Here is a 20,177-nt window from a genome sequence, read left to right as displayed (position 1 = left end):
TGGTGTTTGGTGTAGGATGACATCAGCATTCCCACTCCGTTCCTCGTTAGGGTGCTGTGCCTGTGGTTTGCCATTAGGAGGAGCTGGAGGAGCGACTGCTTTGGCTTTGCCTTCGGGGAGTCGCGTGGAAAACTTGAAAAACATTCCGGGTCCGGGATTCTTAGTGTGGGAGTGGCCCTTGTTTCACTGCGTTTTGTTGTCAGAGTGAGCATGATTGATTGTATTCTTGGTAAGAAGTTGCTCAACTAAAAGGTGCTTAATTCTACTACACGAAAAAGTGAAAGTGAAATTCCCAGTGAAATACAAAATGATGTGAACAGGGAAAGAAAAATATTAGAAGTGACAATTTCCTGCCTTCAGAGCTGGTGGGATTTTGTATCTCATCTCTCTCTGATCCCAGTGCAGAACACATTAATAATCTGCAGCTCTTTCCCCTACTAAACTTCGGGGATTTTTTTATGCCCTGTGCACATTGTCTGTACTTACAAAAACTTCAATTTTTTCAATTCAGCATCTATTTCTGGTTGATGTTAAAGCTCTAACAAGTATCTGAGCCCCTGTCACTGGCATACTGGGGTGTCAGATGCATTGCAAAGGCTTAGCTACTTCAGTGGGTTGTTATTCACAGGAGAACGTCTTTTTAAACAGACAGTCCTGACTTTTAATTCCTTTAACTGCTTGTTTAATCTGAGCCTGTTGTACTGCTGTGACAATTGTGATGGTGCTCTTGCACAGTAGTGATCCAAGTAGTTTGTGTTTGGTCCACACAAATTTTTCCTGTTTGCCAAAAGCTGGGGTTTGTCTTGAGCTTCCTTCTAGGAGGCCTTGAGCAAATGCGCTGAGCTTCTGTTCATTCAATGGTCACCTCGTTTGCACTCTACTGTGGTGGTGGAGCTCATGGCAGTGTCTGTTTTGGAGTCTGGGAGCTGCCTTTCTCCTCCAGACTCAGAGCAGAAGTGGCAGTAAGGATTCCCTTCACCACCACAACGGCCAGAACTGCCAGAAGTCTGCAGCTGCTGAATGGCTCCTGCTAATCTCTGCCCCTGGCTCAAGCTGGAGACAGCAGAGCTAGCACAAGGTATTAGGATTAGGTGCCAGCAAAGAAAAATATTTACTCAAGAACTTTGGGTTTTCTTGCCTTTCCAGTTCTATTTAAAGTAGCTAGTACACTTTTAAAGATTGACCTGCTATAAAGACAGCACACACTGACTTTGAGCACACACTGGAAGCAGTGTGCTGAATGTTCAGCACAACTTGGCAGTAGGGTAGCCCTTCTCAAATGATTCTGCATTGCCTTAGTTGCAGCAAAAATAACCAGTGGCAAAGGCTTGCTGTATGTTCATTCTATGTCTGCTCTGCTACTCTGGGGCAAAGTTAATCTGTAACGAAATAATTTCACTTGTGAGAAAATCCTGTGTGAAATCAGCATTCCTATAGCATCTGGTTGGTTTCAGGGTTTTTTTATGGATGGGTATTTGTTCTGTGAGGAAATGGAATGGGAATGGTATCACCTGAGTGAAATACAGTGATTCCTTGTTTATGACTAGGCAATGAGTGTTTTCCCACAGTGTCCCCTGGAAAAATGGCATTCTGCTTTTTCTTGTCTGTGTTAGCATCTTGTGTAAACCTGATGAGGCAAACCCTGGCTGCTTGCATCAACCAGGATATTTAGAAGTGTTTGACCTTAAGCAGGAATTTATTTTATGTATTTATGGAGATAATTACAAAAGATAAATATGGATGACTTCTTTTTAAAATGTCAGCATGTTCACCAAGTATTTGGAGTGTTTCTGAACAGCTCTGAGGCAGGGCTATTCTGGTCTGCAAGTCAGCTCCATGGCACTCAGTTATTTCTGTCAGCCTCCTGTAAGGTGTAGGAAACACTCTTCTTCTCTGCTTGTCTTTGTGCCTGGTTTGAGGAAGACATCATGATATTGTGCCTGTGTCACACTGCAGAGAGTGCTTTCAGCTTTAATTCTCATTACTCTCCAGTAATTGCTCTGTCCACAGAAATTAGGAGGCATGAAGAAGTAGGAGAAGATGCTTTGGCCAAAGAAATCAAGTCCCACTTCACCAAAATAGCCCTCTCGTTGTCCTCTGTGGGGTTTGGGGCACTGTATCTGTGTTCCCAAACACAGGTCACACTTCAGTTCAAGACCAGCAGTGCATGTGGGGGCCTGGTGAAAGCCCTTGCAGAAGGGCAGGAATTGCAAAGGCAGGAAGGCTGAATTGGAGCTTAGAGAAGCCCCTGGGTACAACAGCAAAGAAGATTCTGGTAAAGGAACCTGTATTTCTGTCAGTGTACCAATTATGTGGGTTTAGTAACAGGCTGTCTTCAGGGCTGGCTATCCCAGTTTTTTCATGTGTCATAAAAGGAATGAAATGCCAGGATTGTGGGAAGAAAACTTTACTATTCTCAAGCTCACCTTCTATTTTTAACTCTGAAATTTCTGTGGTGGAAGCCTTTTTGCCAAGTAGTTGAGCGTATCTGAATGTACAAACTAAGACTTGGTGTCTGTTTATCTTGGCAGTGGTGAGCTGCTCAGCACAGCAGTGTGATTTAAACCTCATTTACACAAGAAATTTGCTTTGTTAGTGCAAGTAAAGTCTTTGCACAACACACAAAGAAGTAACTTTCACAGGGTTTCTCCTGAGACATCCTCTTGTGGGGAACATGTGTCAGGGTGTGTTCGACTTCTCTTCTGCTCGTTGCTTAGTCCCATGTAAAAAATTCAGCTCATTACCATACCTGGCCATTTCACAAAAATCTCTTGCAACTACTGTAATTAGAAATTGACTGCTGGTTCATTCTTTATATTCTTAGACCTGAAATTTGTGTCCTGCACTCTTTAAGGGGTGCTGAATTTGTTGAAGATACCTCTAGCTGTGGCTGTTTTCTGTTGCTTTCAAGGGGTAAGATTTTTACTGGTAGCTGGTCAGAAACCTGGCAGTTTTCATCCTGTGGGCTCTGCTGCTGTTTGTTCTTTTCTTGCTGGTTGGTTTCTCAAACTGATTTGAACAGAGTGGCTGTAGAAAATGGATGGTTATCTTGATCCTGGTTGTCACAAGTCAGAAAAATGTCACCTGTAAATATTTAATGAACCTTTGTGCAGCTGACCTGATCAAGAACTGAGTAATGATGTGGTTGCAGGAGTTGTGGCTTCTGTAACCCGGATCTGCAAGGAGAAAGAGAGCAGCTTTCCTTTGCTAGAGTTTGTCTTGTTGCTTGCTTTGTTCTTTGGTATTTTAAGTAAGTGGTGTTTGTTTGGAGCTCTGCCTTAGCAGCCACCTCCTTCTTAGCTGGTTTGGTTTTCTCTGTAGGTTTTCTATGTGTGTTTTCTGCATAGGCTTTCTGCTCCTTGTAGAAAGAGAGCAGAATTCTCAGTGAACAAAAGCTGAGCTCTTCTCTTCCCAGTATGTGCAGACAATAACTCCCCACCCTTTTATGTTCTTGTAGATTTTTGGTCAATTTTTGCACTCTCCCCTTGTGCTGCAGGGTGAGTTCAAGCCCACTTCAGAAGAGTGGGGTGAGGAAAGGGTCTTACACAAAAGAAATAAAAAATGCTCTCAGAATTACATGAGTTGGAACTTAATAATACTATTATATCTGTTCAAAGAGAAAAGTAATGAAGCATGGAGAAACAGCCTTGATTTTCAGCAGGCTGGTAACTATTGAAGTCCACCATTCAATTCCTCCAGGGAGTATGGGATAAAGTTAGGATAGCTGTGTCTGTATCATGTTCTTGTAGGTTTTAAGGTGCTTTCCCCAGTGCCTAATTTCTGGTGTAGTGTCAGTCTGTGGGCAGCAACATGTGACACATTAGACTGCTGTCCCATGTGTTGTATCAGCACACTGAATAATTAATATTCTCTGGAAAGGATTAGTTTCCTCCACTTTTGTCTCTTCCTTCTTGGTGCCCTGTATGTGCTGCCAACCTCTAGCAGAACCTTGCTATTTCAGATTTCCTTTCCCAAGAAGAGCTGGTGCTGCAGCACAAACACATCAGTATGGTCTCTATGCCATTGGCTGCTACCATGCAAAGCAAATTGGTCAAATTTCCTTACAAAGTCTTGGCTAATTGTTTCAGAGATGTTGAAGCTGAAAACTTACATGTAGCCTTGAACACTAATTTTAATAATGTGCCAGTAACTGGGCAGTTTCCAGTATTGTGTTTTATATTTATATTATAGCCCCAGAAATGGCTAGTTTTGTGTGTCAAAATATTTCAGTGGCCAAAGAAGTCTTCCAGCATACTTATGAATTGTCAGCAGCTCTGTGTCTCACAGCAGCAATTGTGCCTCAGTACCAATGATAAAGAGAGAGCTCCTGGGGCAGTGCAGAGGGGAGAGGGACACAGCTTTATATGGTGCAGGAAGAGTGGAAACCACTGGGGAAAGCAGCGTGCTGTTTACCCAGGGTGCCTCAGTTTGTATGAGTGCTTTACCCAAGGGGAAAGGACAGAAGTGTGTGCCTGTGCAACTTCTTCTTTAAATATTTCTGCCTGAGAAATGTGTTAGGGTGAGAAAATTCAGCCCAGTACTCTTGGTCAAACACCAGTCCTTGGGAAGCCCCTTGTTCTCATCATGCTCAGCAAAGGAAGCTGCACGATTGCCTTCTTCTAAGGTGGCCTTCATTTTGTTGGTTTAAAAGGCGAACACGGGTCTCCCTTTAGATTTCTCACATGGGCAAAACATTGATTTAGTGCCCCAGCCCCAAGAATCTAGTCCCTGCAGTGATTTTAGAAGGTGCTAATCTCAGCCAGCAGGGTGATGAAGAGCCTTTTGTTAAAGGGATTAGCACAAGGCTACAAAAGCTTTGAGAGGAAGAACACATCCAATGAAAACACGGAGGCTCCTGGATCAGGAACTGACCTTTACAAATTTCACAATCTGCATCTCTAGACTGGCACTGAGGAATTGCTTTGATAACAGTGCCTGGCAGTACAAACAACAAGTTTGTACTTCTGGTTGGGCTTGCCAAAGTGGAAGGTAGCAATTCAGGTACTGGCAATTTCATTTTAGCTGTTCTCTTTGCTGCTGAAGGTAAATATCAGGCTGACTTATTTCACAATAACTAACTTAAAATAACTACTTCTTGCAGGAGATCTTTGGTAGTGTAACTTCTGTTGCACTTTCCCCGCCCCCTAATCAAACTCCAGCAATTTAATAAACTTTAAAGGAACAAACCTGGTGAAATCACCATATTTTTTCCTATTTTTGTTGCTGTTGTGCCTATTAAATGCTGGGAAATCCTTCTGGCTTTGTTTTCCTCAGAGGGCTAGTCTGGGCTCTCATGAGTGAGGACTGGATGACTTGTGCTGCACAGGTGCTGGCTCTGTGAGTGGATGGAAGTGGCTGCCACAAGAGGTGATGTCGCAAGGGCGGTCTAGGAGAGAGAGAACACGCCAGGAAGTCCAGTTCTGGTTCCTGCACAAGGCAGCATGGAACTGTCCATTAGTGTTGAGCTGACCCCGCAGCACGCGGCCGTGCCTGAGCTGCAGATAAGCACTGAGCAGTGCCCAGCTTTTTCAATCCTAAGTATTTGGCAGCTTGTCACTTTTAAAGAACAATGGAATGTGAGTGTTGCCCCGGCTTGGCAGGAACACGAGTCTTAAAATACCATAATTTCCCTTTGCCTGGGATTATTTTTACTGCCGGTTGATGAGCGCTCTGGGACCCAGCTGGGGCAGGCACCAGCGTGCTCCGTGCGGCTGCCCAGAGCTGCGGAGTTCTGGTTTTCAGGGAGTTCTGGTTTTCAGGAAGTGCGTTCTGACCTGTCTTCACCGAACGGGTACCCTGGGCCGCGCTGTCCCGGCTGCGGAGCCGGGGCCGCCGCGGGTCCCTCCCTGAGGGCGGCCCGGCCCGGGGCGGGGCGGCGCGCGCCAGCCGCAGTCTTGTCGCTGTCCCATTGGCCGGCGCGCCCGCCGCTCCGCCGCGCCATTGGCCGCGCGTGCCACGCCCACGTTCGCGGCCGCGGCCTCTCGGGGCCCGCGCGCCCATTGGCCGGCGCCCGGCGCTGCTCGCTCCCGATTGGCGGGCGCGGCGGCGGGGGCGGGGCGGGGGCGCGGCGCGCAGCTGGCGGGGGTGACCCGCCCGGCCACGCCCGGGCGCTGCCGCCGGCCGAAGGAACGCGCCGGGGCGGGGGCGAGCGCGCGGCTCCGCGGCCCGGGGCAGCGGCGGGGACAGCGTCCGGCAGTGGCGCGGCGGACGGACGGACCGACCGACAGACAGACCGACGGGCCGGCGCGGGTGCCTGCGGCCGCCATGGAGGTGTGCGAGAGCGGCGGGGAGCAGCCGCCGCTGCTGCACTGGGACCGCAAGCTGAGCGAACTGTGCGAGCCCGCAGACCCCGACACGCTGCTGAACCGCACGGTGAGGAGCGGCGGGAGCGGCCGGCGGCTGCTGGCGGAGCCGGGAGGCCGGGGCTGGGATGGCTGAGACGCCGCCGTGGGCGGCCACGTTTCGGGGACCGTGACGGGATTCCTCGGGCTCCCCGTGGGCGTCCCGGTCGGGTCGGCACCGGGCGGGTTTGGCCAACAGGTGCTCCCCGCGCCCCTCGCCGTGACTGCCGCCCCTCGGGGGCTGCACCCCCGGGGACCTAAGTGTCCTCGGGCAAGCCTTGGGGTCCCCTGTGCGCCGCGGGGGCTCAACCCCCTCCCCTCCGAGCCTGGCGGCGGCTCCCGGTGACCGAGGTCCCGCAGCCCCACTCCGTCCGTCGCCGCTTCCCCCCGCCCTGCCGGGGCTTCTTCAGCTCCCTTGGCGTTGCCGCTTCTCTCGGGCGACCGCTCAGGAGTCGCCGGCCGTGTCTTCTTCTTCAAGACCAGACCGTCCCGGCTCTGTCCCTCTCCCCAAGCGCAGGAAGGAAATGACAGAAGTTTCGATGTTTTTGTTGTTTGTTTTTTGGCTGGAATACCCATATTTTGGCTTGCGCAAAACGCATAGTTAGGAGAGTTCCGAGGAAACGTGTCTTGTTATCTCTGCTCTGTTGGTTCACTGTTACTCAGGAGGCTTCTCACAGGCACAGCGGTACACCTCTGTAAAGCCCTGTAGGTGTGAATCCCGAGTGGGAGTGTGCCGGAGCACCTCGGGATAGCAGCACAGAAGTGTCCTCCAGTCCCCTGCTGGTGCGAGGCATGGGGCGCCCACGCTCGGTGTGGTTGTCGAGCACATGCTTGGATGGCGACCCAGAGGAACATGGTGGTGGCCACTGGCATGTGGCAGTGCCCTAGGGATGGCGCTTGGCAGGGGCTGCTACGGGCTCCGCGTTTCTTCCTTGCACCCAAGAGGGTGATGAGCAAATACAGCCCTGGAGTGAGGCACTCGGCTCTTCCTGGGAGCAGCGGTGATCCCACAGCCACTGCCTCAGTGCTGATCTTGGCGTTAGGCTTGTAAAGTAAACAAGGAAAATCTTATTTGTTGTGTGTGGTAGTCTTACTGATCCGGGATCGCGTCCGTCACAAGCTCCAAGCCTCGTTCCAGCAGGAAGCGAGCCTGCTGCACGCCTGACAGTCTTTAAACAGTGTTTGGCTTCTTTGTCTTTGAAAGTCTTGGGCTTTCTTGCGCAATGTGTATCTTCTGGTAGATCCGGGGAAAAGCAATCGTGTTATGGTGGCTCGGGCTTTTAAAAGAGCCAGCAGGAGCACTTAACAATGGAAAGCTCTTCCTTCAAACAGCTGTTTTCTCGTGTTTTTTTTCTTTATCAACAAGAATGTTGTGAATAAAATGAGAGGCTCTTTGGAGAGTGTTCCCCTTCAGATTTTACAGTTGTGCTGGCATACTTCCTCTGTTTGGATCTGTTTGGATCCTTGTGATGAGAATACAGTTGCCACTCTTAACTTTTGTTTTCTTACTCAGTGTTCTCATGTCTTCTTTAATTAGTGCTTTGAAGGAGATCTTACACTTGGGCTAGAAATTGTGGCTGCAGTGACATGGATATGTGTCTTTTCTGCCCTATCTCAAGGAGCCTGAGAATTAAGTGTGTCTTGATAAAGAAAATATACTGTTTGTTTGGTGGATGGAAATGGGATGCTTCTCCCTTTTCTGTTTTCAAGTTTTATTGGGGATCTTCAGCTTTGAATGCTATGAAGATGAGCATTTTGTAAGGGACTTTTTGCTGGATCTGCAAAATCTCGGGCTGTGATGACCTTTTTTGGGAGTAACACTGGGACTGATTTGTTTGTGTTTGCTATCTTGCTGATTGGGTCTTTTTAGGAGTTTAAGATTTCTTCACAGACTCTCTTGAAGCCAAATTAAAAGTATGAAATAAATTTCTCTTTTTGGTTTTTTTGTGGAATTCTTCTGAAAGAAGTTTCAGGAAAAAAAGCCCAACTAAATGCTCTAAAGTAGGTGTAGTGAGGTATTGCAATCTTTAAAGAAGAAAAGAATGTTTATGAAATTGACATTCTTTAGAGTGAGAAAACCCCACACTTGCGCCTGTTGAGCTTTTTCTTTTTACGAATGTGCCCTGCCATGTGGAGGAAAATACCTTGCTTGGTACCATGAAACACAAGGTCTCTATTTACCTCTGGCCAAAACTTTATAGAATCGTTTGAAAAACCCAAAACAAACAGAACTCTCTGGATGAAACATCTGTTCTTCTCCTGGGCTGTGCTTTCCATCTGGCAGGACTGGTTTGGCTCAGTTACTCTGCTGTTTGTAAACTTACTGCTACAGTAAACTGCTGGGTTTTACTGGAAAGATGGGGATGATGAGGAAACCCTTCCCGTGCCCCCTCTGCAGGAGTGCCCATGCCCTGTGCTATCTGTCACCCTCGCAGCCAAGGAACACGTGTCCTACAGCATCTTCTGGTCTTCACACACTCCTGAGGTGCCCCTTAGCTGGATGTGCAGGTCTGCATCCAAGGAGACCGTGGGCTTGGGAAAAGTCTGGGACAGTGAAGCAGCCCTGGGAGCGCAAGCTGGACTGGCAGGGGGAGGAGGGAGAAGATGATGATGACTGAGGGGAGAGCTCACAAGCAAGAAGAAGGGTCAGTGTCATTCCAGTCCGACCTGTGTGTACAGACTTGTGAGGGTGAGAATTCCATGCCAACTGCCTTTTGTGTATTTTGAGTTGAAATTTAACCTCTCTATGACCAAAAAGGCTGTTCCTGGCTCTTGTTGATTTGACGCTAGTAGACATGTGTGAAAGTATGCATACTTAAAAACTTGACCTCTATTTTAAACTGTTCCAGTCTGCCTTAATTACCAGGGCTGAAATCCAACCTCCTGGGGATTTACATTTCTTTTCAACAGCTGATGATTTCACCAGTGCCTGGAGCTGTGTGAGGAACCCTTCCCTCACCCCACTGGTGCTGTCAGTGATATGATCAACTGTACCTGGAGAAAGTGAGGAGCTCAGCTCTGCTATTGGCAGGCAGCAATCCTGGAGGTTAAAGTCTCGTTAAAGTCCTCACAGTGCTCACCTGCATGCCAGATAGCTTTATAGCAGTTACTTTTCCAGAGTGGTTTCCCATGGAAGCAAAGGCTGAAAGGTTTCCCAGAGGCGTGTTCATGGTATGTGTCACGTGTCTGCATTATATAATCTTCAGCTGTGCTGTAGCTTGTTGTGACTGTGTTGGTAGTGCCCTGTGCTGGAACTGTGAAAGGCAGTGCTTTTTTTATTATTAGTGATATTATTGTTATTTTGTGTTTTTTTCTGGTGGTTCAACAGAAGGGAAACACAACACCTGGCACAGCCCGAGGCGAGCAGGAGTGTGGCCAGGTGGCAAAACCTCCAGCTGCTGGCTGCTGCTGTTACTTTCCATAACACACAGGTGGGCCTGAAGTGGCAGAGCTCTGCTGGAGGCCCTGGGGCTCTACTGGGATTGATCTGTGGTTGGACATGGCCCAGCTGGGAGGACCCTGTCTTCTGTGACAAGTGCCACATCTGATGTAGACAGATAAGTCTGACACCGTGAAATGCCAGCTACCTGTCCCATTGCTGGCTGGGGGCTGAAAGACAGGTGGTTCTTTGACATTTAAAACCTCCTTATGTAATACTGAGGAGGCAGTTTTATTCCCCCCCCCTGCCCCCCCGCCATTTTCATGGCCATTTTAACACATGGGCTACTCCTTCCAGATGGTAGCAAAAGGCAGTGGAATGCAAACATGGATGTGATCTTGGCTTGGCACACACAGAACTGCAGCTGCCCTACAGATATGGGGGGACAGCAGCTAGCTCAGATATTTAGGACTAAATTCCTAGATGTCATGTCCTGGGTGTCTGGATGAGTGGTTAACTGGAAGGTAACTTCAAATGCCAGGTAACCCAAGTGGGTTATTTGTTAAAGAGCCTGCCTATTGAACTTAGAACTCACGAAAACATTGAAATTAGTGAAGTGTCACATTGCTGCTGCTGTTGCCTGAATGGCATCTGAGCCCTGTGATCCTGTTTCCATGTCACTGGCGATGCTGGGGGCAGCTCAGCCCTGGGTCAGGGGTGTAGTGTAGGTTGGAATGAGAGGAGGAGGCTTCCCAAGCTGCTGCTACCAAGTTTCTGTCTCCCTGTGAAAGCAAAACCAAAGGTGAGGGTTAATGGTCAGGGTTGTGATTGTCATCTAAGATGAGCTCGGGGAACTCTGAGCTGGCCTTCTTTCCTCCCCATCACCAACCTCTGAACCTCAGCTGCGCTCGCCTGGTGACTCATTTCCTCTGCCACAAAAACGATGGTTGCTGCTACTTTGTGCTTCTAATGACTTCTGCAGGAAAGCTGCTTCTGGATGAGCTGCCAGGGAGTGCCTCGAGCTTTTGGAGTATGGCAGTCGTTATTTTAATGGATGACAGGGCTTGAGTTTTACAGTTTCTGCGTATTTAATTGAAAGCTGAGGTTACTGCAGCTGGTGTGGATGTGGAGCTGGCTGTGTCTTATTGTGTGGTGGCTGCATGTAGCTCTCTGGTGTCACTATAGTTGGATCCAATTTTTGTTTCATTTTGGTAGTGGGAGAACTACTTCATTTATTTGCACATGGGGTTTGGTCTGTTGCCCACAAACCATAAAGCTGAAATCCCTCATTCTTTCTTCTTTATACACCTGCAGCTGACTTCATGTAAAATATTTGTACAGTCAGTACTTGCAAAGATTTTTCCAAAATTGCAGTGAGGAGGGGAAATGAGAAAGTGAGATTTTTAAATAGTTGTATACAGAGCTCATACAAGGCAGTAGTGTTAAATTTCGTCAATGACTTTCCATATTAATAAAAAAATCAACATCACAACTGCTTAACAGCAAAATTAGTTGTACATGGTGCCTTGCACTGAAAATCATTTCTCCTCCTCATTTTCTTCCCAAATTTAAATAAGAAAATTATTTCAGTTTGCCAAGAGACATGTCATGTACTTGCAATGGGTCTAACTGATCTACAGTTCCTCTAAAAGTGGAGATAAACACAAACAGGAGACCTTGAAACTTTACCCTGCTGTTTTCTGACAGTTAAAATTAGAAAAATGGGGGTATTGAGTTGCTGGCTGTGAAGTGCTTGATCTGCAGTGAAGACAGGAGCTGGAAAAAATGTTGGTCTGTCCTGGGACCAAGTTTGAAGTGTGGCAGATAGGAATAAGCCAGCATAATGTACAAACCCACTATTTATTCTTTTTCCTAATGGACGTGACTGATGTGCACTGTGCTCTGTAAATGTTTCCTTTGGAAAGCCAGTCCTTACACATGAGGCAGGTTATGCACAATAGTAGGGGTGAAGGAAATTCACTTATGGTGTTACCAGACAGGGCTTTCCTGTGTCTGGAGTTGTTCAGCTTATCTACAGGGCTGGTGGGAACTTGTGCTCGTTGCAGGTCTTTGTTTGCAATGTGAAGAATCCCTTCTTAGCTATGGCTAAGTGAGTTTCCCCTATCCTGGGACGGGGACTAGTTTTTAGTAAAGCAGTCTTGTTTTTTTAGGACTATCTGTGTCTGTAGAGGAGGGCAGTGTGTGCTGTGCCTTGCTGGCTACTCCTTCCTCCAAAGAGCTGGAAGTTCTGTCTCACTGTGGGCTCAATCTCTCTTGGTGCCTCTGAGATATTTGGTTGTTTCGAAGACACTTTGAAAGTAGCCCCTTGTCTCTGACTGGGCAGGTTTTACTGCTGGCTTTGCACTTGCAGATAGGTGCTGCTTTTTTGTGCTTTTTTGCATCCAAATGTTGGTTATCAGGCCTTGCTGTGCTTACTGCTGTCTGTACACCTTCCTCCCTGCATTCCCAAAAGCTGTTTTCCAGACACTTCATAATACTTGGTTTAAACATCCATCATCTGTATCCTCTGTCTTAGGCTGCTTCTCTTGCTTTTGGAGAAGGATCATTTTGTGGGTGAGACCTTAGCAATTACTGATAGGTGAAACTGCTGTCAGACACAGAGTGCCACCTGGCTCGGTGGCATTTGTCACAGGCTGTCTTGGCTGCCGACCCTGAGCTTACAAGGTCCCCCCTTTAACTCCTCTGATTCCCTACAGCATCTTGCCTTTTTCCAAGAGAAATAGGTTCCTGGTGGGTCCCTGAGGGGTGCTCTCACAGTAGAGCTCTTAGTCTGTGTTTTCAGGAGGGCACATTCTTTTGTTCTGTTGCTCCCTATTCATCTCTCTCTGAATCATGGAGATGCCTTCTGGCTGTGGTTTTTTTTTTGTGGGTGATAGGACCTGAGAGGGCAGTTCTGCACCTGGATGTAACCACAGGCTGTTGTGGCAGCTGCCTGGGAGCTCATCCAGTTTTGAAATGACTTTTTTTTTTTTTTTTTTTTGCCAGAAATTAGCTTTCAGGTTTATCAGGTCCCTGACACAGCTTGCCCTGTAGCAGCCCAGGTTCTGATGCTGGTGTGAAAGGGCAGGTAGGAATATTTAGCTGGGGAAGGGATAGTGGAACTGCATTTTGAGCTGAAGGAATGTGCAGTGGGAATAGTCAGAGTAGATTTATGAGTTGTGCTTAGATGCAAGCCTGATGTGCGTGTGTGTATTTACTTGATACCCACAGATTCTGTTTTGGATGTCACTGGAAAGAACAGGGTTTGCCTGGAAGAGGTATTTGTTCAAGGGTCAGTAGGAAAAAGGCTTGTTTGAGAAGGATGTGGGTATGTTGCAGAAAAACAGACAGACCTGATTTTCAAGGAAGCACTGATGTTGGGTTGGTCCATGGCCCCACCACCCCTCCGTGATGTCAAGTGCTGGTGAAAAGTGGGAGCTGCCTTGGATGCTAAATGATTTTTCTTGCATAAAAGCAAAAGGAATGGCATGCAAAGAATAAGCTTGGCTTAGGGCCACAATTTTGCTGGCAAATATGTTGTTGCCCTTTCAGCTCTCTGAAGTGAGTAATAGGCAGTAGAGAAGACAGGTGAAAAATGGTGGGGTTTAACAAGGCTTAGCTGAGGTGCACATTCAGTCTGAGATGCTTTTCAGAGCAGGGACTTTTTCCTCATTCTCTCTCTCTGTGAGCTATCAGACACAACTGCAGAAAAGAGTCACTGTATTGAGTGCAGTGCTAAATGTGTGCTGGAAAGATACACAGACTCTACCAAATAATAAGCATTCCCTGTCCTGAGGGTGAGTAAGGAAGCAGAGAAGGCAATGTGAGAAAATAAAGTGGGGTTAAATGGGGTGGACCTTAATTGCTAGAGCTGTCCCCATAGGTGCCATCCATCCAAATGTGGAGCTGAATACTGCCAGTGACCTCTCTGTGTCTTGGAAACTACTACCTTCTATTTTTTTTGCCATCTGCTGCTAACTGGCTTTCAATCTTCTGTATGTGATCTGGCTCCGCTGAGGTGACAGGCAAAAATTTAATGGAAAAACGTGACACCCACTTCATCTCTCTCCTCTCTGCCAAAGAAAAACATTCCTCTGCAGCTGTGCTGGGACTGGCTTGTCCTTTCATGCAATCTGTCAGTCATGTCGGGGGAGAAATAGAGACCAGGCTGCTCTAATAACCTCTTAGGGAGCTTTGGGTGTCTTAGGGAGCTTCAGGCCTCCTTTCTTCAGGCCAAACTGGATGTATCCTGAGCAGTGATGCGGGGCAGAAGTTGGTGGAGGCTCCTCTCCTGTAGTGTAGGGGCAAAGGGCAATATTCCTGATGGGCTTTAGTGGCTCACCTGGAGCTGGGCTCACTGCACTCCTGCAGCTCTGCTGGGATGAGCCCAGGCTGTTTGGTGACCCTGCAGCGCTCATCTCCAAGCCCTTGCTGCAGCTGAAGTTGCCTGCAGAGGTAAGGAGTGTGCTTTTTGGGTGAGATGGGCTGATCTCCAGTAAACAGGAGATAGGAAAGAAAGACAATTTGCCCTTGTTCTGCACCAAGGATGTTGAGTGCTGCCCCTGATTTTGGATGTGAGCAGAGTCCTTGGCTGTGGCAAAATTCTTTGAAGCACATGGTGACTTATGAAGCAAGAGAAGCATCTTTCAGTTGCTGTGCTTAGGAGTACTGGTTTAATTTCTCTTCTCCAAAGTTTGGATGCTGTGATGTGAAGGTCTGTTGGAAAGAGTGGAAAAAGAGTCAGGCTGTTTACACCACAGCATGGCAGGAGGGTGAGAGGAAATGGACATCAGCAGAAGTGAGAGAGGTTCAGACCTGGTAAGGAAAAAGGGCTTCACAGTGAGGATAACTGAGCACTGGAGAGAGAGCTGCCCAGGGAGACTGCACCACCTCCTTCCTTGGAAGTTTTTAAGACCTGACTGGCTAAAGCCCTGAGTAAGCTGGTCTTAGCTTAGTGTTGGCCCTGTTTGGGCAGAAGGCTGGGCTAGAGATGACCTGAGCCCCGTTCCATCTGGACCTGTGCTGTGGTTCCTTTTACAGCAGTCTGGACTCAAGGCACTGACCTGCTCACATTGAGATAGGGCACTGCTGGGCAGCAGACTGGTTTATTTCAAGGCTGTTTGTCTATGCTACCTCATACCTGTGTTATTTCCTTTTTGTGGATTACCCTGAAACTGTGGGTGTGGGAAGAGACCACCTCATGGATTAGCTCATGTGAGTAGCATGGAGGAGGTTTTGTAGACCTAAAACCTGAAAAACACACCAACCAAAAAAAAAACCCCAAACTCCAGTCCTTGACTACCAAGCAGATATTTGTTCCTTCATCCTTGCAGCAAATTCTGTGCACAAGAGAATGCTTATTCCAAGGCTGCTTTTTTTCCTAGTCTTAGGAAAAAATAGGTTCTTATGTTGGTTTCAGTAATCTGCCTGCAATGTTTTGATTTTGTGCGGGTTATCTGAAGACATGTGTGTTCTCGTTTATGGAGCCTCTGGTACCCACAGGAGAGACTTGTGTCCAAAAGTCAGGAGCAGCAGAGAACTGATCTCTCCTGGATTTTCTCACCACGAAGCCGTGATGGCATGGTTGCCTTAGAAAGCCTGGGATATTACGGACACAGTGATGCCTTCAGGAGGGCCAAGACTAAGAACTTAGAACTAAGGCTGCGGTATTTCCTGCAGCCAGACACCTGGCTTTCTGGGATCTGTTCTGGCTAGCAAAGGATGAAGACTGAAGGAAAATATGATGTCTGAACTCTCCACTTTCATAACTGCTAATATGAGGCAGCGGCTGACTTTCTGCAAAACATCTGTCTTTCTCATCATGGGTGTAACTCGCCTCGTCATCAGCACTGATGGTATGTCTTATTTGAGCTCCTTGGTGCTGCAGCTCCCTTCCCCTCCTCTGTGCCTCCCCCCTGCACTGCTGGGTGTGTGACTCAGGCCTGGGAGTGGTGTGGGCTTTCAGGCAGGCTGGTAAGATGTATTTTTTTAGAAAAAGGGCATAAAGCAGAAGGGTTCTTTTTAGAAAAAGAAAAGAAACTGGCAAACTGTCACTGCCTACATATGCCTCTAATGCCTTGCGTGCTCCCTGGTGAAATGCTGCAGGGACTGAGGGCTCTCTGGGGATGTCCATTATGGCTGGCTGTGAGCCATCTGCCCTTCCTCTCACTGCGAAGCATTTCCCCCTTGCCTCTCCAGATGGAGAGTGCCATCCACACAATTCGGTGCCTGCGTGCCTGGCTGACCCCTTCCCTCATGGCACTCCTGCAGGGGCTGAACCCGAGGCTCACTGGGAGAGGGCAGGAGCTGGCAGCTGCAGCAGGGCTCCAGATGTGCATGGGCGCTGCTCCCTCGGGATCTGCAGCCGGCTCTCTGCACCGCTCAGGCATGACTGCCTCCAGGAACAGGCATGGCAGGAATGAGCTTTGGCACTGTTCTTAAGGCACGAGCTTTCTGGATGCAAAATTTGTCTCCTCCTTGAGCCTTAGTGCTTTTGCAGTTCTTTTTCAATTCAGCTTGCTTGCTTCTCATGGCTTTCAGCGGATGCTGTCGCTTGCCAGAAGACTAAAAGAGAAAAAGTAGTATTTTGTACTTGCCCAGGGTGACTTGTGACTTCTCACTTGGCTGTACTAATTTAGAGCAAAATTTCAGCTAAATTTCCATCAGAAAAGTGCTTTGGGGAGCCTGCTCTGTGACTTGGGAATGTTTCCCTAATGCCATTGCTTGTTTGTTGGGTTGTTAGAAATATGTTAGAAAAACCACAGGGAAAAGATGAACTTAATTGATGTTGCCAGATTTTTCTCAGCTACAAACACTGCAAGATCAAAATGAACACAAAAAGTGTCACTGACTTTCAAAAATGTACAGTTAAAATCTTGATTACTTTTCTAAAAATGTAAAGGCATTTCTTGTCCAGAACATCTTTTCTTAGCTTTAATGAAAAAGAACCTCACTTGAGACAGCTTGCTGGCAAGATTAGTTGGGGATGGGAAAAAGCCCTGCTAGGTTTTAAGATGTGGCTTTAGTGCTCAAGAGGGACATTATATGGTGTGGTGGCTGGGATGGAGCCACTGGAGCTACGAGGAAATTGTTTCAAATTCACAGGCATTTGAGGGGGGAAAGGGAGCTTGGAATTGTAAGCAAGAAACAAGAGTCTGCAGAAACTTGCATTGCTGGAGAAGCTTCTGAAGCAGATATTGAGTGCAGAAAGCTGTAAAGTCTGGGTGTAAAGGAGACTGGGTTGTGGCTGGGGATGGCAAATTAACGGTGCTGCTGCCATTGTGGTGATGAAAGCATTGAAAAGTATGGTTTGGGGGAGATTGTTAAAAACCTGGATCTTGCAGGTGTCAGTATGTCATAGTTTGGCTGAGGACTTGTCAGTTCTTGACACCTGGATATCTAAAAGAGGCTAATTTGGGAGAATTCCAAGAACAGCAGCAAAAGTAAGTGGTTAAAGTAGCAGGTTTGTGAGAAATTATTACAAACATTAAATATGTATTGCTTTGAAGGTGGACAGGTGTTTGGAGGACATTGAGGAAGTGGTGTGATCAGAACAGTTTATATTAAGCTAACATTGCTATTCTTGAGGCATCTTTCTCAGTTTCATCTGATGTATGCAATGTCATTTTCAGTAATAGTACCAGAATAGAGTGTCTGAAAACTTTGATTTCAGCTGTGGTTCTCGTAACACAAAGATAATGAATATTTCTGTACTCACAGCAAGATCCCTTCAGAGCTTTGTGCTTAGATTAAAATTATCATAAAGGGGATTATGAATCTTAAGCTATCATTATGCTGTGCCTTTTTTAAACTGCTAATGTCCTCTGGTAGTACCTTTCCTCTTTTTGTCTGATCTAATGCTTACAGGTTAGAGAAGGGTAAAAACAAATTGGTGTGAAGTAAAAAGAAGCTGATGATGATCAGCAAAGACTGTCCAAGGGGAAAACACAATGTTGGCAAGTGTAAGGGTAGAAAGGAGACTTCTCTAAATGGTGTCATGTGAAAATGAGCCACTGTCAGTAATCAGGTTCCAAATGTCTTGGAACCAATAAATCTAGATAACTGGAAATCCAGATAGGCTGGAAGGTCCCAGAGGGGAAGTTTGGCTTGTTGACATTGATTTTTGTTGGGTCATGACATTATGAGGAAATAGCTGAAAATATTCAATTAATAGAGTAAAGGAGAGGAAATTAAAACTATGCGCTGGAGATCCTGGTACCAAAGATATGTAAAAATACTCAGAATCTTTTAGTATTCCATAGTTACAGAGTGCAATAATACAGATAGGATTTAACCCTAGTAGGTAGAATTTAGTGGAAATAGTCAGACAAACCTGGTTTCTTCGAGATGAAAAAGAATGATAGTAAATGGAGAAATTTTGCAAGCAGTTGGCAATTTATTTCATTGTATTGGCTGAAAGATTGTACCACAAAGTGTATGGAATTAAAGGACTGACTCAAAGTAGTTGCTAATGGAGAATTGGTGTCAGAGGATAGATTTACTGGGCTCTGCAATAAGGTGCCAGACAGGAGGCTTCTCAAGGTTTTCATCCGTTGTCTGGAAACAAAGTTATGTGACTAGGAACAAAAAAATGTGGCTACCTATGGGACAGGTGAATACATATTGGAAATCATGACTTAGCATAACAAAAAAGATGCTAAAATATGCTTGAGGTAAGAAAAATGCTCATTCCTCAGTCTTTGAGGCACACCCATGTTCTCTTCTGGCAGTTATATTTCAGCAAATTATCAGATCCTATATAAGGGTACCTCATGGAAACAGTGGATTAGGATGGGGAAGATTAGGAAGGTTTCATAGACCTTTCTAGCTTGAAATGCTATAAACTTTATTGCTGGGTCTGTTGATTCTGGATACTTCAAGGCGTAACATACATCACAGCATTTGGTCATTTTCCGGAACTGTTGATTTCAGTGAAGTTTAAATAAGTACTTTAATTGCTTCAAGCTGTTTTTGAACTCCTTGTGTTTATCATGACACTTCTTGGCACGTATAAAGGAGGGAAATGTACAAGGCGGATGAAAAAAGAGACCTAAGTCCCAAAATACAGGGCCACCTTTATGTATAGTCCCTCTTGAAGTTGAGTACCAAAGGTGGCCTTGTATTCTCCAAGCCTCTGTTTGGGATGGAGTGGGTAAAACGCACGTGATTGTTGTCAGTGTGCCAAGGGTCTTCAACCCTGGCAAGGAAAGGGCAGAGGAAAAGCAGAAAGCAAGGCTGTTAGGGTGAGGTGTGAGGAAGAAGGGAATGTGTGAGAAGATGGGATAAATATGCAGATAAAAAAGCAAAGTTTGTAGCTTTCATTTTAAAGGTATAAGTAATGGAAGGTGGTGGTTGATATGGTACCAACTTTTACCCCAGTGTTTAACAGTGGAAGATTGTTCTTGTCCCTCTGCCTTTGTGCATCAACTACACACCTGTACTTTTCTACACCATCAGCTGGAGGAAGCTTAAAATCCCCTGGCTGTGGCAGGCCTTACCTCATTAATGCCTGTCCAGAACTTCTGCAGCATTTTAACAAGCCTGGAGGTCTCTATGTGATACAGGGTCAGTCTCCTCATACTTTATAGGGAAATAGTCTTTAATTTTGACATGCAAATTGAAACAGGAGGAGGAGAGGGCATTGGACATTTGGGAAGGGCAAGTAATTTTTCTTCCTTGGCATCTCTGTATTTAGGTAGCTGGCAGACAGAAGATACTGCCTTAAACTGCTTCCGTGGCATGGCATAACCTTTTGTAGTGGTAATGCTGTTTTGTTTTTTCTCTGGAATATGCTAGAAGCAAAAATATTTTATTCTAGTATAGTGTGGACAGCAGATGTGGTTTGAAAGTGTCCAAAAGCTGTATTGGAAACACAGCAATGACCAGGAGAGTGCCCATCTTCTCTATAGCAGTGTTGCTTCTCCTTCTGGCATGAAGTCCCAGTGCCTGTGATGTGGTGGTATGTGTGGGGGAATGCTGCTGCACTCGTGGAGTGGCCCCTTCCTGACCTGCTCAACATGGAGTGCCTCCTGGAGAATGTCTGGCAAGGAATGAAGCTCCTCAGCCTGATGATCCTGTCAGGCTGGTCAGGCTCCACAAGGAGAGACTGAAGCTACGTGCTGCTGGGAGTCACCTCCAGAGCCTGTCTGGGGATGGAATAAATGAGCAATGCTGGTCGTTCAGCACCACTTAATTTGTGGGACAAGTTCTCCTCCTGTGACTGCCTTCATCATTCTGTTGTGCAAGGTAACCCGTGGCAGTGGAGGGACAGGGCAAGACATGCCTGGCTTTTCAGAGTACTGCCAGAAGGCCTTGGAGGGGTCTTTCTTGACTTACATGTCCTCTCTTAATTGAGCCCTCTTAAGGCAGGTGTCCCAAAAATCTCAATTGAGCCCTCTTAAGAGAGGTGTCTCAAAATCTCTTTCCAGCAGGTGTCCCAAAAATCTCATTTCCCACTT

At 46.7% G+C, this 20,177-nt stretch overlaps 1 protein-coding gene across 2 annotated transcripts in view; it reads left to right on the top strand.

The window, feature by feature from the left end:
- The first annotated feature begins 6,148 nt into the window (after positions 1 to 6,148).
- The window catches only part of CREB3L2 (cAMP responsive element binding protein 3 like 2), a 68,804-nt gene continuing 54,775 nt past the window's right edge, over positions 6,149 to 20,177 (top strand). For both annotated transcript variants that reach the window (XM_053979055.1, XM_053979054.1), the window contains exon 1: positions 6,149 to 6,372. In XM_053979055.1, the coding sequence (XP_053835030.1) occupies positions 6,265 to 6,372 (108 nt within the window). In that variant the 5' untranslated portion in view covers positions 6,149 to 6,264. The remainder of the gene's footprint in view (positions 6,373 to 20,177) is intronic.

The sequence above is a fragment of the Vidua macroura genome, chromosome 5 (assembly GCF_024509145.1).
Source record: "Vidua macroura isolate BioBank_ID:100142 chromosome 5, ASM2450914v1, whole genome shotgun sequence".
Classification (NCBI taxonomy): Eukaryota; Metazoa; Chordata; class Aves; order Passeriformes; family Viduidae; genus Vidua; species Vidua macroura.
Note: the sequence above shows the minus strand (reverse complement) of the source record. Positions and strands in the feature narration are given on the sequence as shown.